At 47.1% G+C, this 17,635-nt stretch overlaps 2 protein-coding genes across 8 annotated transcripts in view; one reads left to right on the plus strand and one right to left on the minus strand.

Moving 5' to 3' along the window:
* The window catches only part of Fam234b (family with sequence similarity 234 member B), a 114,760-nt gene that overhangs the window by 54,525 nt on the left and 42,600 nt on the right, over positions 1-17,635 (plus strand). For 3 of the 6 annotated variants that reach the window (XM_031383654.1, XM_031383658.1, XM_031383655.1), the window contains one exon: positions 57-277. In XM_031383654.1, coding sequence (XP_031239514.1) covers positions 57-277 — 221 coding nt within the window. Of the gene's footprint in view, positions 1-56; positions 278-790; positions 3,068-13,846; positions 14,018-17,635 lie in introns of those variants that run through there. The other 3 variants (XM_031383659.1, XM_031383660.1, XM_031383656.1) reach the window with 2 other exon arrangements.
* The window catches only part of Gsg1 (germ cell associated 1), a 16,338-nt gene continuing 2,927 nt past the window's right edge, over positions 4,225-17,635 (minus strand). For both annotated transcript variants that reach the window (XM_031383661.1, XM_031383662.1), the window contains 5 exons: positions 10,969-11,287; positions 8,935-9,105; positions 8,156-8,308; positions 6,969-7,080; positions 4,225-4,646 (listed from right to left, as the gene is read on the minus strand). In XM_031383661.1, coding sequence (XP_031239521.1) covers positions 4,313-4,646; positions 6,969-7,080; positions 8,156-8,308; positions 8,935-9,105; positions 10,969-11,287 — 1,089 coding nt within the window. In that variant the 3' untranslated portion in view covers positions 4,225-4,312. The remainder of the gene's footprint in view (positions 4,647-6,968; positions 7,081-8,155; positions 8,309-8,934; positions 9,106-10,968; positions 11,288-17,635) is intronic.

Raw genomic sequence — 17,635 nt, forward strand, 5'->3', positions numbered from 1 at the left:
GCTGGACAGAACCACTCCTCTTTTGCTAATGGTTTCTTGTCATTGTCCTTCCTCAGTTGGAATCAACGACATCTGGAAAGATGCCTTTTATGTCACCAGGACAACAGGGATGAGCCCTGAAGGACACCCTACCTCTCTGGTGGTCAGCAAGCTTAGCCTGCGCTGGGCACTCATGGAAGGCCAGATGGTCCAGCTGAAGGAGACCACCCCTAAAATTGGCCATGGGGAACTGCGAAGATTCCTATCTAGGATAAAATTTGTTGATTCTCCCTATCAGGTAACTAGCTTTTAATTACTTTTTAACTAAAAAAAAAAAAAATTGTTTTAATCACATCTGTGTGTAAGGCTCACACATATCCTGACACGTTTAGTGATCAGTGGACAGTTATAGAAATTATTTTCCTCTGTGTGGGACGTATGTATTTAGAAATGTGGCATCGTGGGTTTTTTTTTGTTTTAACCATCCCAATGACTGGATGGGGTAGATCTTCCTGGCTGGCATTTACTAAAGTAGGGTACCAATGATGTTTACGTCTGTGCAACTTTGGTTTACAGAACCTATATACCATACCTTGCTGAAAATACCAGCCCTTTCCCTTAAAGAATATTTGGGCCAGGTTCAAAGTTGAAGAGCTTATCACTGAGAAGGACCAAGTCCCTGGGGCTCACAAACTATTGGAACTAATCTATACGCAGGGAAAATGAATCTTAGTGAGATTCTGATCTTTAGATTTCCTATTGCTTTGGAAATCTCATTTTAAGAAGATAATAATGGTAATTTCCCCCACAGATCTAGTGAAATGGAATTCTTCAGACTCAGAACTATAGTGACTGGCTCCTGTCTCTCCTGTGTCAGTTCTCTCGAGAGAGGATGACTTCGGGGCCGTGCAGCACTTGGGATCAGTGTACTTTGGCAGCCTGTTGGAGCTGAGATGTAGCGTGATCCGCTTAGCTGGGGAATCTCATGACCTTCCTGTCCCTGCACTAACCCCTTCTCTGGAGAACTCTGTGTGGATACTTTGGAAATGTGAATCTTATAGCTGTTTTAATTTTTTTTGTACCTTTAATTTATAAACCCTTGCGGGGAAATCCAGTGGCCTACAAGCAGGATTATGTTGTTTTGCCTTAGGCCCTATGTGTGTGTGTATGTGTGTGTGTCTGTGTTGAACAATTATTTTTGAGATATGCCCCAAGCTTCAGGGATTCCGTTTCTTGTCCTTGTGAAGTTTGTCTGGCTTGGCCATCTTGATGTGTCTGGATGGCCCTCTCTCTGGTCCTGAGGGTCAAGCCCTGCTGTTTTCCCTCTGTCTATACTGTGGTTCCTTTTCAACTCTAGACAGCAGTGAGAAACACATTATGATGGGGCTAGTTATCCAGGATGCTCATCTGTCTCCTAGACTCGCCACCTGTTGCGTGCTCGTGAGGACAGACATGCTCCTATCACAGAGGGAGCAAGGGGAAGACTTTGCAGGACTCCTGTGACCAGGTCCTTGTGTCAAGCTCTTCGAGCTTCGATGGCTCTGCAGCTATGACCTTTGATTCTGCAATAATGATAGAGGGTTTGCATGCACACTGTCCTCAGCCTAAAGGTCGGAAGTCCCACGGCTTTGTCCTGCCGCAGCTCTGCCCTCTTGCTCTGAGCCCTCTCTGGGGCATCTCCATCTCCTCCTGCTTCCTCTTATATTCAGGGATCTTTTTCTGGACTTTTGCTCCTTGGGTCTGGTATGCAACCTCGCTGGCCCATGTTCTTCCCTCCTTATAGAGCTTTGAAGCATATTCTGAGAAAGTTCTCATGTAAATACTGTAACTTTTTATAATGACCAAGTTCTTTAGAATTATTCCTATCCTTTTTTGCCCCCTTCTATGTAAATGTGTGACTTCTTTTAACTCTTTCAAATGTCTGTGTCATTATCTGATGTGCTGTCTGTTCTCATGGTGACCAATGAACACACACTTCTTGAGGGGAAACCAGATTCTCTCTTCCCTTGGGTGGGTGTGTCTGCTTAACTCATGTTAATAAAGAAATCCCAGAAACTAGACTCTAGGTTTAAGGGGCTATCTACGGATTGCCCACCATAGGTGTTATGGGTGACAGAGGTCGGTCCTTGGTCCGTCCTACAGGTCGGCCTCACCAGACTTGTTGGTACGTCTGCCAGAAGAGCAGAAAAGCATATTTGGAAGTCATATGGGACCAGGTTGACTTTGGGCAGGGGAACAATGAGTAGGATCTTTTAGAGTCTGGAGATGATTCTAGGTTATTTCTAGTAAGTTGAATTTCTGCCAGTAAACGAGCTTAGCATAGAGTTTGGATTGTGGACTAGCTTTCAGAGGACCGGCATGTCAGATGGGTGGTGGTCCTATGGCCTGATCGAGCCTCTGTAGGCACAGTGTTCTCAGCAGGGTGGATGTTCTCGGAGAAGGCAGCCCGTGCTGGAAGGGCTAAGATACAAAGATGCCCCATGGAGACAGGTTTGGGTGGTGCTGCTCGGGCTGGAAGCTGTTTATGCTGGTTGAGTCTTAGCCGAGGGGGAGCGCCACGGACAGGACCACTGAATTCTTCGTGTTTTGGTAGATAACATCCTAACTTCTCACTAGAAGTGTGAATCGCCTCCTTGCTGAATGCAACGGACACTCTAGGCTTACTTCCTGTTGCAGCTGGTACAGAAAGGTAGCTGAGGGTTGAGATGGCTTCATCTGGCCTCCTGTCAAATGCCTCTCTAAACGTCCTCCTCCATGCAGACAATAGCGCACCCAGGTAGCCAGGATAGGAAGCGTTCAATGTGGGGGGCCCACAGAACCAACCTGAGCACTCCTCAGTAATAGTGCTGTCTGCAGGGCAAGGGTCTCCCCGCCTCTCCCTTCCTTCCTTTGTAAGCCCTCCCTGCTCTGCTCCTCACAACATCTTCACCAGCCCCCGAACGGGTGGTGTGGTGATACCAACTAACCCCAAGGAGGAGAATTGCTGTCCACGTTACCTGCATTGAGAAGCAGCCCAGGGGTTGTTGCCAGGAAGTACCGTTTAAAATGTGAACTGCTACAGAACAAATAAATGCTGTGTACAGGAATATACACGTGTCCTCCTCATTCTTCTGCTAACCAGGATGTCTCACTTCCCTTGCAGAATAAAGGTGAGTAGACGGCTGGCACCCTTTGTGGAAGAAAACAGCGCGGCTAGCTTCTGAGATGAGTGAGCAAGTGGGTATCCAGAGGGGAGCATCTCTCTGCCCCAGTCTCATTCATGGTAGAAGCCCCTGTATGAGTCTCCTCTGGGAACCCAGGAGGCCATTTCTAGAAGGGAGCCTGATGCTATAGGCTATAGCAACCTCCATGTATTATACTACCTTCCTAGTGGTTTCTAGGGCCATATTTAGTAATGTTCTTATTTTCAAAATGTTATCGTTATATGTGCCATGGCATGTGTGCAGATGTTAGAACACAACTTTTAGAGTCAATTTCCTTCCGCGGAAGGACCTAGGAATCAACGTCAGACTGTCAGGTGTGTGCAGCAGGCACTTAACCACTGAGCCACTTAACCAGCCTGTTTTTTTTTTTTTTAACTGTTTTGGGATTTATTCTATGTGTAGGGGAGGTTTGCCTGCCCATATGTCTGGCTTTATGTGCACGCGTGTGCCTGTGGAGGCCATGAGATCCTCCAGAGTTGGAGTTACAGTGGTGAGCCACTGTGAGCGGAATGCAGGTCCTCTGGGAGACCAGCCAGTGAGTGCTCTGAACCACTGAGCCCTCTCTCCGACTCTGCCACCAACCCATTTAATCATGCTTTACTAACTGCTAGGAGCATTCAAGACCCTTGTCATGCAAGTGCGCAGGGCACCCTCAATAGTGTCTCCACCTTCCTGTGTGTGACTTCCAAGACGACCCCTAGCGCATCACAGATAAGCCACGATCACAATGCTTAGCTGCGTTTCTTCAACTTTCAGGCAGCTGAGCATGCTTTCCCAGACTCTTAAAGGTAGGAACGGTTTCACACTTGCCTTTCGATCTGTGGCGTGTAGTCTAGAGCCTGCCTTAAGCAATCAGCAAAGAGATTCAGGGTTAGGTGCTTCTGGAGACTCGAGATGGGAGATAGAGAGAGCGAAGCAGTGTCAAGGGGAAGGGGGCAGAGCAATGCCCTCTGGGTAGTGGTGGCGCATACCTTTAAATCCCAGCACTTGGGAGGCGCAGGGAGGTTCCCTTAGTCTCTAAAAATAAGGCCCAGGAGACATGTTTGCTTAAGCAGATGTTGATTGTAAACGACGACGACGACGCCTCGCCTATGGTAGGGCTCAGTCTGCTTTCCAAACCCACTTAACTCCTAACGCTGCTCTTCTACGGATGACTCGGCCACTTCCTTTAGCTCCTGGCTGATGCCTTGTTGAAATTCCTTGTCCTGTAGTGCCGAGTAGAGGTCTATAGCTTCGGAGACAGAGCGGATGGGATGGCTGGGGTACTGACTGGTCAAAGGTTCCCCTTCATGGGCTGCGCACGTCAGCGGAGGAAGGAGACAGCGGTGGTGCTGCGCCAGGCAGCTGGGGTTGGTGTTAAAGCTCTTCCTGTGCCTGCACTTGAACTCCAGCACCATCCGAGTGTAGGTGTTGAAGGTGGTGACAGCTGACGCCATGCAGCAGGTGAAGGAAACCCAGGCCGTGCTAGGGGCAAACACAAAGGAGGGCCAGTAAGAGGCTGACTCTGGAAAGAAAGGCAGCATGCATTCTGCCAGAGACTAGGTGCTGTCTTTAGGGGGATATGGGAACCTGAGTATATATATTGCCTTCTACCAGGCTACTGTGAAGGGTGGAGACCAGAGGACTTCATCTGCCTTAGTTTTGTAGTCAAAGAGAAAACAGGAGGTCTATTGCACTGAATTCCACCACTTGCCACTAACCACCATGCTTGGATACCTCCTGCGTGGTGTGTTTATTTACCCCAACAAAATCTCCTAGGTCCCACACATTTCAGGCTCTGATCTATGTAGTGGACAGGCTTCTGATGTACCCCCACCCCTTCTTTTTTCCCATCATGCCCTTTGCCAAGGGAAGAGATTCCTTCACCCTGATCCTGGGGTGACCTTCCCTCCACTGCCCAATGTTGTTTAATTGTTCCCAAGTTGAGCCTTTTGAGTCATTCATGAACACATTTTGCTACAGCTCCGAAGACGTCCTTTCGCTCTAGTGGGATTCAGTTATTATGAATACCGTGGTTCTTGGCACAGGGTCGTTTACAGTGGAAGCTGGGTGTGAATAGAGAAGCTGGTTGGGTGTGAGAAAGGAGAAAGCTCTGCAGGGAACAACTACAAACACATTCCTAAAGACTCAGGAAGCCAAACCCCTCAATCTCGCTGCCATCTTGGGAAGCCCAGGAAACAGGAGGTTTTGTGAGGTTAGACCCGCTTGGAGGCTAAAGGCTGGTGAAGGGCAGGCCCAGGGCTGCCATCTCTGCACAGTTATCCCTGAGCCCCAGAGTGCTCTGTTTCTTTGTGTGTCTGTGTTGTCTGTGTACAGCTTCTAGGATCCATCTACCTTATTTGAGGCTACATGTCTTTGGTTGTCTGCCACTGAGTACACAGGGCAACTGGCCTATGAGCTTCCAGGAATTCCCCATGCCTCCCATCTCTCTCAATCTATAATCCATAGCGATTATAGGCATGCGCTACTGTGTCTGCCTTCTACATGGGTTCTAGGAATTCGAACTCAGGTCCTTGTGGTTCCATAGATGGTGCATGCCTTTAGTCACAGCCCTTGGGAGGGAGAGGCAGGTAGATCTCTGTGAGTTCCAGGCCAGCCTGGTCTACGAAGCAGAAACCCTGGTTGAAAAATCAAACAAACAAACAAACAAAAAAGAGAGAAAATGGACTATAAGTAAAGCCTGACTGGTTGGGTAAACAGCAAAGTCGACACCGGGCTGGCGGACTGATGAGTCCTCAACCGCACGCAACTCAGTGGAGCTTGAGGAAATGGATAGGATCAGATGTGGACAAGCGCTGCTGTACCTTCATTCTGATTGAAATGGGAGCCCAGTATAGTGTGTTTTCTGTGCCGTTAATGCCATTTTTTTTGTTGTTGTTGTTATTGTTATTTAAGCAGATCTAGTGGAGGTTTATTCAGGAAAAGGGAGAAAGGACTCCTGGAGGGGGAAGGGGGAGGGGGACAGAGAGTAAAGGTGACATTCAGCTTGACTGTGTGGAAGGTGGTGCAAGCCTGAAATCCCAGCGTTGGGGAAGCAGAGGCAGGAGAATCAGGAGTTCACCGCCAGCCTTGGCTACATAGTTAGAGGCTAACTTGGGCAACATGAGATATCTCACACCCCACCAGAGAGATTTGAAATGATCGAGCCCTTTGTATTTAAGGCTAGAGTGTGGAAGGAAACGGTATTGTGCGAGGCACCTGGGGTTGGTGTTGAAGCTCTTACTGTGCCAACACTTTGAACTCCGGCACTGACTGCGTGGTGACAGCTGGCGCCATAGGGTGATATTTCTAGCAAGTTCAGTAGAATTTGAAACGCTGGAGTTAGGAAGAAGTTACTCTTGGAGTAAGGAAGTATACACTAGATGCAGCAGCAGATTTCAGTTGAGGATCATCAACGGGATCAGATGGAATTCAATCCAAATTTCAAGATTATAAGTATTGTCTGTATTTCTCTAATCTCCTGAGTCATAAACTATAGGACATGTAGCAGAGTTCTCACAAGCCATATAAAACCAGCCTTGTTGCTCTAGGACAGTGTGGAGGTCAGACAAGAAGCAGCTGTCACAGCTGTGGAGCAGAAAAGCTGCACCAGGTGGCATCAAAGCATGAGAGAAGAATGTTCTCTGCGCCCTCTGAAGGCAGAGAGAAGGAGGGAGGGAGGGAGGGAGGGACAGAAAGAGGAAGGAGAGAGGGAGGATGTCCCCTTGGTCCTGATCTGCATTTGACTGATGGATGAGGACGACCTGGAGCTGGGTTATGAAGGGTCAAGGTATAAGGATTACTTACTAGAAAGCCCAGCCATAATTCCAAGAGTGTGGTCTCCAGTCCTCCGGGCCTAAGTTGGCAGTTGCCTGGAAGACTTGTGAATATAGCATATGAGCCACCATCCCCAGAAGACCTATGGAGGAACGAGAAAGCAGAGGCAGATGTGTGTAGCATCTAGCTATTGGGACCATAGACCAGGGTCTGCCCCAGGCATCCATGGCTCCTTTGCCATCACATTTTCCAGGAGACTATGGGAGAGGCATCTCCTCACAATGGTCGAGAGCTGTGACAAAACCTGAGTCACTCTCATGGCTATTGCTCATTTTGAATTCTTCCTACACATTGTTCTCCACTCTGTGTGTGTGTGTGTGTGTGATTTTTATTTCACTTTAAACTTTAACCAATATTGACTGTGTGGTAAAGATATATATTAAATATTCAGGTTGGGAAGTAAATCCAGCCTAAAGTTTTACTTGTTGAGACAGCTTGCAAATAAAGGAACCTAGAAGCGAAAGCGTGTATGAAGGACAGAATGCATAAGTTTCACATGCTTCAATTTAAAGTGAAAGCTGTTTGCACAGTATATTCTGCTGCCTCTCTCTGTGATTGTATACATGAGTGTGTGAGAGTGCCTGAGTAATAGCACAAGGTTGCTCGGGTTTTTCATCTTATTGCTTCAGGGTCCCTTGCTGAATTTAGAGCTCACTACTTTTTGGCAAGGCTAGCAGCCAGCAAGCCTTAGGGATGGGGATGGCTCGGCTAGCAGCCAGCAAGCCTTAAGGATGGGGATGCTCCTATCTGATGCTCCCATGCCCAGAGCTGGGGTTGCAGGTGCAAATGGCCACACTCAGCTTTTTATGTGGTGCCGGAGATTCTAACTCAGGTCCCCATCTTGAGCAACAAGTTACCCATTGAGACACCTTTCCAGATCCTACCCCCCCCCCCCAGCTTTTCTTCTTGCTTCCCAGTCCTTTCCTCCTCTCTGGGACAAAGATCCAGGTGGCACTCCACACTGGCCCCTGTGAACCAAGTCACGGTGCTGTACACCTCTAATCCCAGCGGTTGGAAACTCGAGGCTAGCAAGCTATATGTGAGTTACAGTCTAACCTAGCCTACGTGGGCCCTGTCTCACAGAATGAGCAAAACGAAGCAAAACATCCGAAGGCACCTGGCGAGGAGGCACACTCTGTCGCTGCGCGGCCACTCACCTGATAGGACCAGAGAGACGGCTGCAAATGCGCTTAACTTGAGCCCACAGCCAGGGTTACTGGTGAGCAGCAGATCTGTCAGTAGCAGCAGGAAGCTGATGAATTGAAGTCCGATATAGGCAGTTTGGGCTCCCAGGGACAGCCAGAGGACCTCTGTGAGGAGCCAGGAAAAGAAATCCCACCCAGACGGTGAGCAAGCACTGTGGACGCACGCGCCCACCAGAAGTCAGAGGCCCAGAGGAAAATAGGAAGACAAAGCTGAAAGAAGCACCCAATGTCCACGGGGAACCTGTGTATCACTGTGCACACACATGTGGTGGGCTGTGCACACTGCTAAACCTCACTGGGAAACAGGTTCCTCCATTTTCACAAACCCTGTGCTAATCATCACTCTTATCTTTCTCCTTAATTTGGGCATATGGTTTTATTTTCTGGACCCCCCTCCTCATATAGTAAGGAAGAACTTGGACGAGGCAGCAGCCACCTGTCATCCCATTAAGAGGGTGGTAGAAGCAGGGAGAGAGTGACTTCTCAAGGCTAGCCCAGCTACCGAGACCCTATCTCAAGGAAACAAAACCAAAGCCAAACATCCCCCCACCTCCCAACAATAAGAAAACAGGGAGGAAAAGGGGCGCTTTTCAATTTGTGAACTGTATTCCCACATGTGAGAGTCAGCCTCGGGAGGAATTCCTGTCTGCCTGTGAGGCTCTGAGGTAGAGAAAGATCACAGTACAGTTTAGATCCAGAGGAGCCCAGGTCTACAGTTACTGAACACGTACTTGCCACGGGCCCCCAAGGGAGGTGGAGGAGAGAAGCCTTCTCCATTAACCACTCCCCTCCAAATCGGAGAGTGGGGTGACATGAGCCTTGCAACGTGGCAAATTCCAGTAGTCCTTTCTCACCTCTCTGGGCTGGTGGTGTGAGTTCAATGAAACGTCGGCACTTCTCCCCTGAAACACATAAGGGTCAGTGACACAAGGCAGTTCCTGGAACTGTGAGGGGGAGACTTCCCACGGAGCCCTGCTCCCTTTGCCCTGACAGCCCCTGAGGAGCTCACAGCACTATTCATTCAGGTGATGTCTCGGTTTGAAAACAGGAGCAAAAGCACTGATGAATGAGTCATCCAAGACTCGTTTTCTGCCCTTCATCTCCGATTGTGAAGAGGATGCACCTTCCTAGGCCAGAGCTTCAATTTCCTGTCTTGATGTTAACAAGTCCTTTTGCTGCTGGACCAAAACTATTTGTAGAATTGTAACTAGGACAGTGTCAGGGGCCACAAGGCTACAGGTGATAAATGTCTGTGCTCCCCCCTTTCTCATACCCCGCCCATTTTTATTTCTCTTCCGTGTTTTTTCCCTTTAGCCCACTTGGTGGAAATTTTAATATCAAGTTGAACATAATCTCAGGTTTTAGAACTCTTCTCAGGCCCTACTGTGACTTTTAAATATTCTGAGTGGGGAAGAAGAGGAGGTGGAGGCAGGATATAAGTGTCATTCTTTCTGTTCTAGGGTATACACACTGACTGGTGTGAATTTCAGTGAGACACGAGACTTGGAAACATTTGTCTGTAGTTCCCCCAAATGTTTCCATCCATCTATCTATCTATCTATCTATCTATCTATCTATCTATCTATAATCTATATTACCTACATACCTATCCATTCTCTACATTATGTATATCGTCTACATTATCTATGTATCTATATAAGTATGTGTGCATCTATCAATCTATCTCTTTCCACCTATCTATCCATACCCATTCATCCATCTATTCATCCATCCATTTTAAAGTCCCGAGAACCAACACAGGGCTTGCACATGTTAACTATTCAACCCCAGCTCCACATGTCCAGCTCTTGTTTTTTCAAGACTCTCTGACTAGACAGTCCAGTATGCTCTTGAAATCACCATGTAGCTCAGGTCTTCCTCATTCTCCTGCCTCAGCCTCTGGAGTGTTGGTTCTATAATAGGAGTATGCCACTGTAGTTTCCCCTTACCATTTAAATTGCAACACTAATGCTTAACCAACAAGGGAGGAGAATTTAGGTGTGATGCACACCAGCCCTTTCATTTAACAGGAAGACCAAGGCCTACAGAAATGAAGTCGTTCATGCAGAGGTCTAGTTGGGCAGAGCTAAGGTTGTTTCTAAGCAGCACAGGTAGCCCACTTGAAGATTCTAATGATTCTAAAGTGTCAGGTCTAAAAGCCTGAGGGCCAACACTTTGTTAAACCACGTCTGCTGAAGTTAGAGAAGATGAAAAGCTTCAGGGACTTTTGACTGTGTTATAAGGGGCCACAGGGAAAAGGTAACAGAAAGAGTTTGGACGTTAAGGCCCATGGGGGTTTGGGAAAACTTATACTTTCTCATTGCTGCTCAGCCTCTTGTCAGCCCAGTGGGTTTCTTTGCCTGCACAAGATCCCAAGATTGCCTGCCTTAGCCTGATATGGTGTCTCATATCAGTACTCAAGAAGCCAAAGCAGGAGGATTGCGGCAAATTCTAGGTCAGCCAGGTCTACATAATGAGTTCTAGAACAGCCTGGGCTTCTAATTGAGGTAATGTCTCAGTAAACATTTTTCTCATTAAAGGCAGGTGAGATGGCTCAATGCATGCTTGCCAAACCTGACTACTTGAATTTGATCCCCCGGCTCCACATACTGGAAGGAGAGAATGGATTCCTGCACACTGTCCTCTGACCTCCACATGCATGTGCATGTGGACGTGCATACCCCCGGTGCATACCCATACACAATACAAAGAAAAATGTAACTGAGAAAGCAGGTCAGGTCGTGTGGCTGGTGTGAGGGAATTACCTGGCTCTTCCATGGTTTCCTCACAGGATAGCCACATGCCACTGCGGAAGGTAAGGAAGGAGAACCGGTCATCCCCAGTCTCCCAGGTGTATTGTACCACCTCCTTGGCTGATGTGTTGGCGATGCCCCCATCCAAGGACATCGGCATGTCAAAGCACTTGGCTGCCAGACTTTGCCCGCACAGGGGCTTGGGCACCTTCTGTGTGCCCACAAACCATTCGCTGCTGAGCAGGGATGCTGTGGAGAGGCCGAGTGATAGCATGTTGAGGACGGCAGAAATGACGGTCCGCTGGTCAGAGGAACCCTTCTGGAACTCCATCTGCAACACACAAGCAGGGTAGGAGGACATAGAGCTGAGTAGCATGCTCACAGGGCCCCACTCACTCCTCTTCAACACAGATGGGCAAAGCCTGCCCCTGGAGCGCTTTCTCCAGGAGCCCTGTGGAAGCCATGCTTCTGTGTGGCCAGGAGCAAGCACTGCAGTGATGATCCTCATCCAATTGGACCCTGTGTAGCTCCTGCAGAGCAGCAGTGATTTTCATAGGCAGAGTGATGGCAGGATAGACACTGGACAGGTTTACAGAGGGATGAAGGCGATACCAGACAGGAGACATGATGATGGGGGATTCTAAAGTCAGAGCGAATTGGATGTGAGCGGGGCAGTGTCTTTCCCATCTGCTTTAGGAGGCAGGAGAGTCCGTGTTTGCCTGCCTTCCAGAGGGCATGTCCTAGGGAATGTGTGTGTATGCATGCCTGGGCAGACTTCCTTAGGAGCCCACTGAGTGCATGAATCCCAGGCAGAGGCAGCAAGGGAACGAGCCGAGCTCTCAGCATCCTTCTGTGTGCTTTTTATAATTATTTGTTCATGTATATAGAGTAGTGGGTTTTATGGTAATATTTTCATACATGTCATTATATTTTGCTTATATTTGCCCCCTAGCCCTTTCTGTCATTCAGATTCCTTCTCTCTGTTCATTTGCCCGAAGTCCCCTTCTGCTTTTGTATCCTATAGACAAATGTGTATATATATATATATATATACACACACACACACACATATATATATATATATACACATATATATATGAGAGAAGACATGCAATATTTGTGTCTGGCTTATTTTGTTTACCAAGTTGCTCACCAGTTTCATTTATTTTCCTATAAATGTTTATTCTTTACCTATTTAAAGAACTCCATGTGATATATATATGATCAAGTTGCATCACCCCAGGGGAAGGAGTTAGAACTTCTGATGCCTTCAGGATAAAGATGGTAGAGTGTATGCATCTCATTTGGAGAATGCTTGCTTAGTATGTGTGAAGCCCTGGGTTTGGTCCCAGCACTATCTAATTCCAGTGTGGTGGCGCATACCTGTGGGTCCCAGCACTTGAGAAAGAGGGGCAGGAAGATCATTCCAGCCTGGGCTACATCAGATACTGTCTCAAAAATAAATGTTAACTGTATCAACTTCATTATGGTTATGTGATCTGAATTGAATTTGATTTAGAAAAGTAACCGTGGTCAGTTTTGAGCATCCTAAGGTTCTGCAATCGCTGGGCAGAAGGGGACCTTGTGCTTAGCTTCCAGATGGTTCATAAAGCAGACCATCTTGAGCTCTCGTGGGATCTCTATCAGAATTAATCAGGCCCAAATCTGCTTAGCTTAAGGATGTAAATAATGACCCAGACCCAACAATCTCTATGCACCCCAGCTTAGCAGAATCAATCTCCATCTAACGGCTTATGGCCATGACCCTTTGTTCTGAAGAATCTCCAAGGACAGAAGCACTACATACCACACACAGTGCAAACATGACAGTGACCGTGTGTACAAATATCCAAACTATAGAACGTAAGAAGAAATGACTTCTGAAAACCAAGCTGCTAATGCGATTTTTTTAAAAAAAGTATTCAACACATTAACTCCACCAAGAAACATCAGCCTTTGTAAGACTCAGGGTGACATTGACTGAGGACAAATCAGTGAGTGGATCACCCGCCCCATCTAGGAGGAGGAGGGATCATGGCTTGCCAGGACTGTCACTTGCCATTTGCTCAAAGATGTTATCTTCTTTGTAGTCTCCAAAACTACTGGCTTCCACCTTTGCTCCAGCCCAGTGAACTACCCTTGCTGAGTATTCTACTTATTCATTTTCATAAATTAGCAGTCAACGTAGTAGGCTTCCTGGTGACATTTCCCCTTTGCTCTTGCTCTTTGTCCTCTTCTCAGTGCCCACTGCCACCAACCCCTTCCTCAACCCCCTTCCATTCTATTACCCCCTCCCTGCTTTCATTTGGAGCTTTTCTCCTCCTCACAATCCCCTTTATGGTCCATGAAGCTCCTGTGTATACAATAACCAAAATCTAGCATCTGCATGTGAGAGAAAACAGGTTTTTTTTTCCTTCTGGGTTTGACTTATTTCACAATATATGTATCCACTTCCATATATTTTTCTGTACATTTCATGAATTAATTTTCCCTCACAGATGAATACAATTCCATTAGGGATGTACAGTAGGTTTTCCTTATCCATCTCTGGTAATCATGTAGGTTGGTTCAATATCTTAGCTCCTGTGAAAACTGTAGCATTAGACATGATGTGTGAGCATTTTTGTGGTGGGTATCCTCTCTCATTATCTGATATCCATGGCTTGAAAAGGGGAAGAACTTGCAGGTAAAACATCTTTAATCATTCTATAAAAAGACCAAACCTGAGGATCTAGGCAATTCCAAATGTCCACCCAAGGGTTCTATTTTTAATAGGGGTCCTTCAGCCTTAATTGGCTTGGGAAGTCATCTACTATCATACCATACCAGATCAGCTCTTGGCTTTATCATTAATTCATTTCAAGTCACGTATTTATATATGTTCCTCCAGGTTATTCATAAATAAAGAATATCGAGGCTTACCTCAGTGATGCATACCTTGTAGCCTCAACCAAGGCGCCAAGCAAAGAGTGAAAGAGATGATTTGAGAAGTAAAGGATGAACAATTTGAAATGACTCAAAGAGGCTCTTTCCAGAGAGAACACCCACCAAGGAGAGGTGCTATACTCTCTCCCATCCCCACTCGTCGGAGACGGGGTCTCAGGTAGCTTGTGACCTCCATCTGACTATTCAGCTTTGTGCCTTGAAGATGATCTTGGATAGAACTACATGTGTGTGCTGCCATGGTCAGGACTGGGAACGCTAGGCAAGCACTCTTCTGGCCTTTTTCAGCCCCAGGTTGACAGTTAAACAGACATCTCATTCAGGAGACTTTTCAACAATTACCCTCCCCCCACCCCACTCCGGCACCATGTAGCATCTTTCATCACATGACTTTTCCCCATAGTCGGTACTTCACATTGTAAGAACAAATCTCATTTCACAAGTTTTCTTAACATGGCTCTAGAGTGTCAGAGCCTAAGAAGAGCTCTTTCTTTGCATATGCTGACTGATCCCTTCCCAAGGTGACCCTCTTCTCTCTCGAAGAGACAGAGCAGAAGCACTATAGGTGGCTCAGTAGCGTCTATGCTCACATCAGTGTATATTAACAGAAAAACATGGCATTAGCGCATGATAACAAGGACAGCCAGTTGATGGGGTGTACCTCAGCAAAGAGCCAGGCGCTAAAGTTTCTCCTGCGAAATCAAAGGTGGAAGCTGGTTACCTTGGCCATAGTCAGCGCCTTGTAGTCTGTCTGGAAGGGTGGACGGATTCTGTCTGTACAAGTCTCTGTTGCAAAGTGGCAAGAGAGAAGGCTGAGTCTCCTCCCTCCTCCTTGCCTTCCCACCCCCTACTTCTTCTCGTAGTTTGAGGAATGCCTCTTGATTAAATGCTGCTGTGCCATGAACATGGGCATTTAATAACTGACAGGGTAATCACAGTCCAGCTGTTCCCGGAGATTATGCCAGAGGCCAGAGCAGCATGGATCTGCATTTGCAGAGGGGACATTCTGTAAAGAAGCAAAGGGTGATTGATGTCCCCTCTCTACCTCGTGTTCCCTAGGTAATAAGAGGTGTGGCCAGCCAGGGCTTGACTTCTTTGTCAATACACACAAAAAAATATCAATCCACTGTAACTTCTCAGTGACCCACAGGAGGCAGCTGTAGGCTCTGCAGTGTCGAAGCTTCAGAAGCTGCAGAGTGATTACTGGCTTGTTCAGTGTGCAGTCTCCATTTTCTAGGCAGTTCATGAACAGCTGCTTCTCTCTTCTCATGTTGAGTGTGTTGGATAGGGATGAAGATGAGGAAGGGGTGGGAGAGAACAGGACTGAAGATCTGGGGAAAAGCCCAGGGTCCGATGGCTCTATAATGACCACCATTTCTTTCCCAACTTTCAAGCAAGGAATGGCCATCTTTTTATTTTCTCCAAACAAGCTACAAGAACAGCAGTAACAGCAACAGCAATAATGAAGCCGAGCAGCCATTAAGGAGCAGGTCCCGGCTTGGCAGTCACTAGAAGCACAGAGCATTCTTTCTGTCCTCAGAATTGTACAGACACAGAATTTGCAGCAGCTCTTCTCTTCCTTCCACCCAGAGTGTCCTCAGTTTCTTTTGACACCCCCTACTCCCCTCCCCCAAAGAGACAGGGTTTATCTCTGTAGCCCCAGCTGTCCTGGAAGTTGTAGACCAGGCTGGCCTTGAACTCAGGGACCCATCTTCCTCTGCCTCCTTCTGCATGCTGGGATTAAAGGCATGCACCACCACCATCCAGCATTCTTTTGACCTTTCAATTTTAGTGTAAAAAGCCATTCATCCTTTGAAAATGGCTATCTCCTCTTTGTCTTTGCTACACCATGCCTCTCCTGAAGCTGTCTTTGTTCTTTTTTTACCGTGTGTGTGTGTGTGTGTGTGTGTGTGTGTGTGTGTGTGTGTGTGTGTGTGTGCAGGGCCATGGCACATTTATGGAAGAGGACTCTGAGTTGGTTCTTTTTCTACCATGTGACTTCCAGAAATCAAAACTCAGGTTATCAGGCTCGGTGACAAGTCCATTCACCAGCCCAGCCATCCCTCAGGCCCCCTGGATGTCTTTTATGTGTCACCCAAGCACCCCTTCATTCATTGTGACACAACTCGCTTTGCTTTGGGAGAAGGGTGGACAAGAATTTTGTGATCCCAATTTGCTCTGGAGAAGGCTGGCTTCCAGGCTGCATGGCTTCCTCATGCCGCTGGGTGGCGCTATACCCTCATATTTTCTTCTTTCCTTCCCTACCAGTCAGCACAATGTGGGTAGAGGAGGCTTCTCTCTGCAGAACTGCCCTCTTTCCTCCCGTTGGCTTTCATCCTGATACAAATCTGCAGACTGCCATGTGTCAGCCTTATGGAATTCAGGACTGAGAATGAGTGTTGCGGGTGTCCAGCCACTCCCGGCAGGACCTTTTTTTAGGATTATTCCCTATGGTTCATTTTTGGTGGCCAGTTCCAGTTCTCAGAGACTCAAATGCCTCCCATGGGAAACTCAACATCACGGTATCAGAAAAATACAGTTAGCCAGCATTTCCTGGTGGAGATTTGTGCACAAGTTTCTCTCCTTAATTGTATCCCCATTCTCTCTCCACCCGAGAACAGTGACCAATTCTTTTCCCTTCTCTACGCTTCCACCCTTCAAATACTTGGAGACTCGTCTCATATCCCGCCTTGAGTCACCGCTTGGCACAACACTGTGTCTTTGGTTTTTATTGCCTCTGCTCATAAACCGCACCCCCGAAGCCTTAATTGCCTCAAGTTTGCCTTCTTCAGGGAAAAGGGGATGGGCGTGGCAGGGTTGGATGCAGAGGCCCAGAGGTGGGTTTAGAATGAAGCTAATGAAACCCTACCTCCCTGGGCCCCTCACTTATTTGAGCTGCTTCCAAGGGCCTGTTGCCCAATCCAAACTTATAATTTTGTATCATTTTCCTTAAAGGGTTCCAAAATATTAGTTTAGGCTTCCACAGCAGCTCCAATCCACCCATTCTTAGGGTGCTTGGCTGGGTACTTGCTGAATGTGACCATTCTTAGTTTCCTTTCTCTGAGGACCTTGGGCCCCAAAGTTCAATTTCCTCTTTTTAAAAAAAAAGAAAAGAAAAGAAAAGAAAAGAAAAGAAAGAAAGAAAGAAAAAACCAACTAAGTTTCTCTGTCTTGCTACAAAAAAACAAAAAAAACAAAAAAACAAAAAAACAGAACCCAGCATCCCATTCACTTCCTTTCATTGTAATTTAGGCTTGCTATTTCCCTTCCTTGCCTCTCTTAGAACAGAAAAAGTAACTACTGGTCAATGCAACAAATTTAACTAAGCTTATCTGGAAATTTCATGCCTCAGTATGGAGACAAATAGCCCTCATCTCAACCCAGTGTTTAAACTCGGTGTGTTGGGAGTGTTAATGGGAAGTCACACTTCCATGGAGCTCCTTGGCACTCATGACATCACAGTGCGGAGGCCTGGGACTGACCTTCATGTGCTAAGGCTCTCAGCCAGCCTTCTCTGTACTGTAGGAAACCATTTTTCCTAGCTCTGCATAATGAGAAATGGTCTTGGGGCGCCCATACTTTGTAGGCAGAAGTTCAATTTAATGTGTGGCGACTCCCGCAGATTAAAGGTGATTAATGTTGAGAGCTGGTGTGCTCACCTCTTCCCTGACACCTGAGCCTGGGGCTAAGGGATGTAGTCATTTTGTCCACCTAAGCTATCCACCTAAGACATCTT

The sequence above is a fragment of the Mastomys coucha genome, unplaced genomic scaffold (assembly GCF_008632895.1).
Source record: "Mastomys coucha isolate ucsf_1 unplaced genomic scaffold, UCSF_Mcou_1 pScaffold20, whole genome shotgun sequence".
In the NCBI taxonomy this organism is placed as follows: domain Eukaryota; kingdom Metazoa; phylum Chordata; class Mammalia; order Rodentia; family Muridae; genus Mastomys; species Mastomys coucha.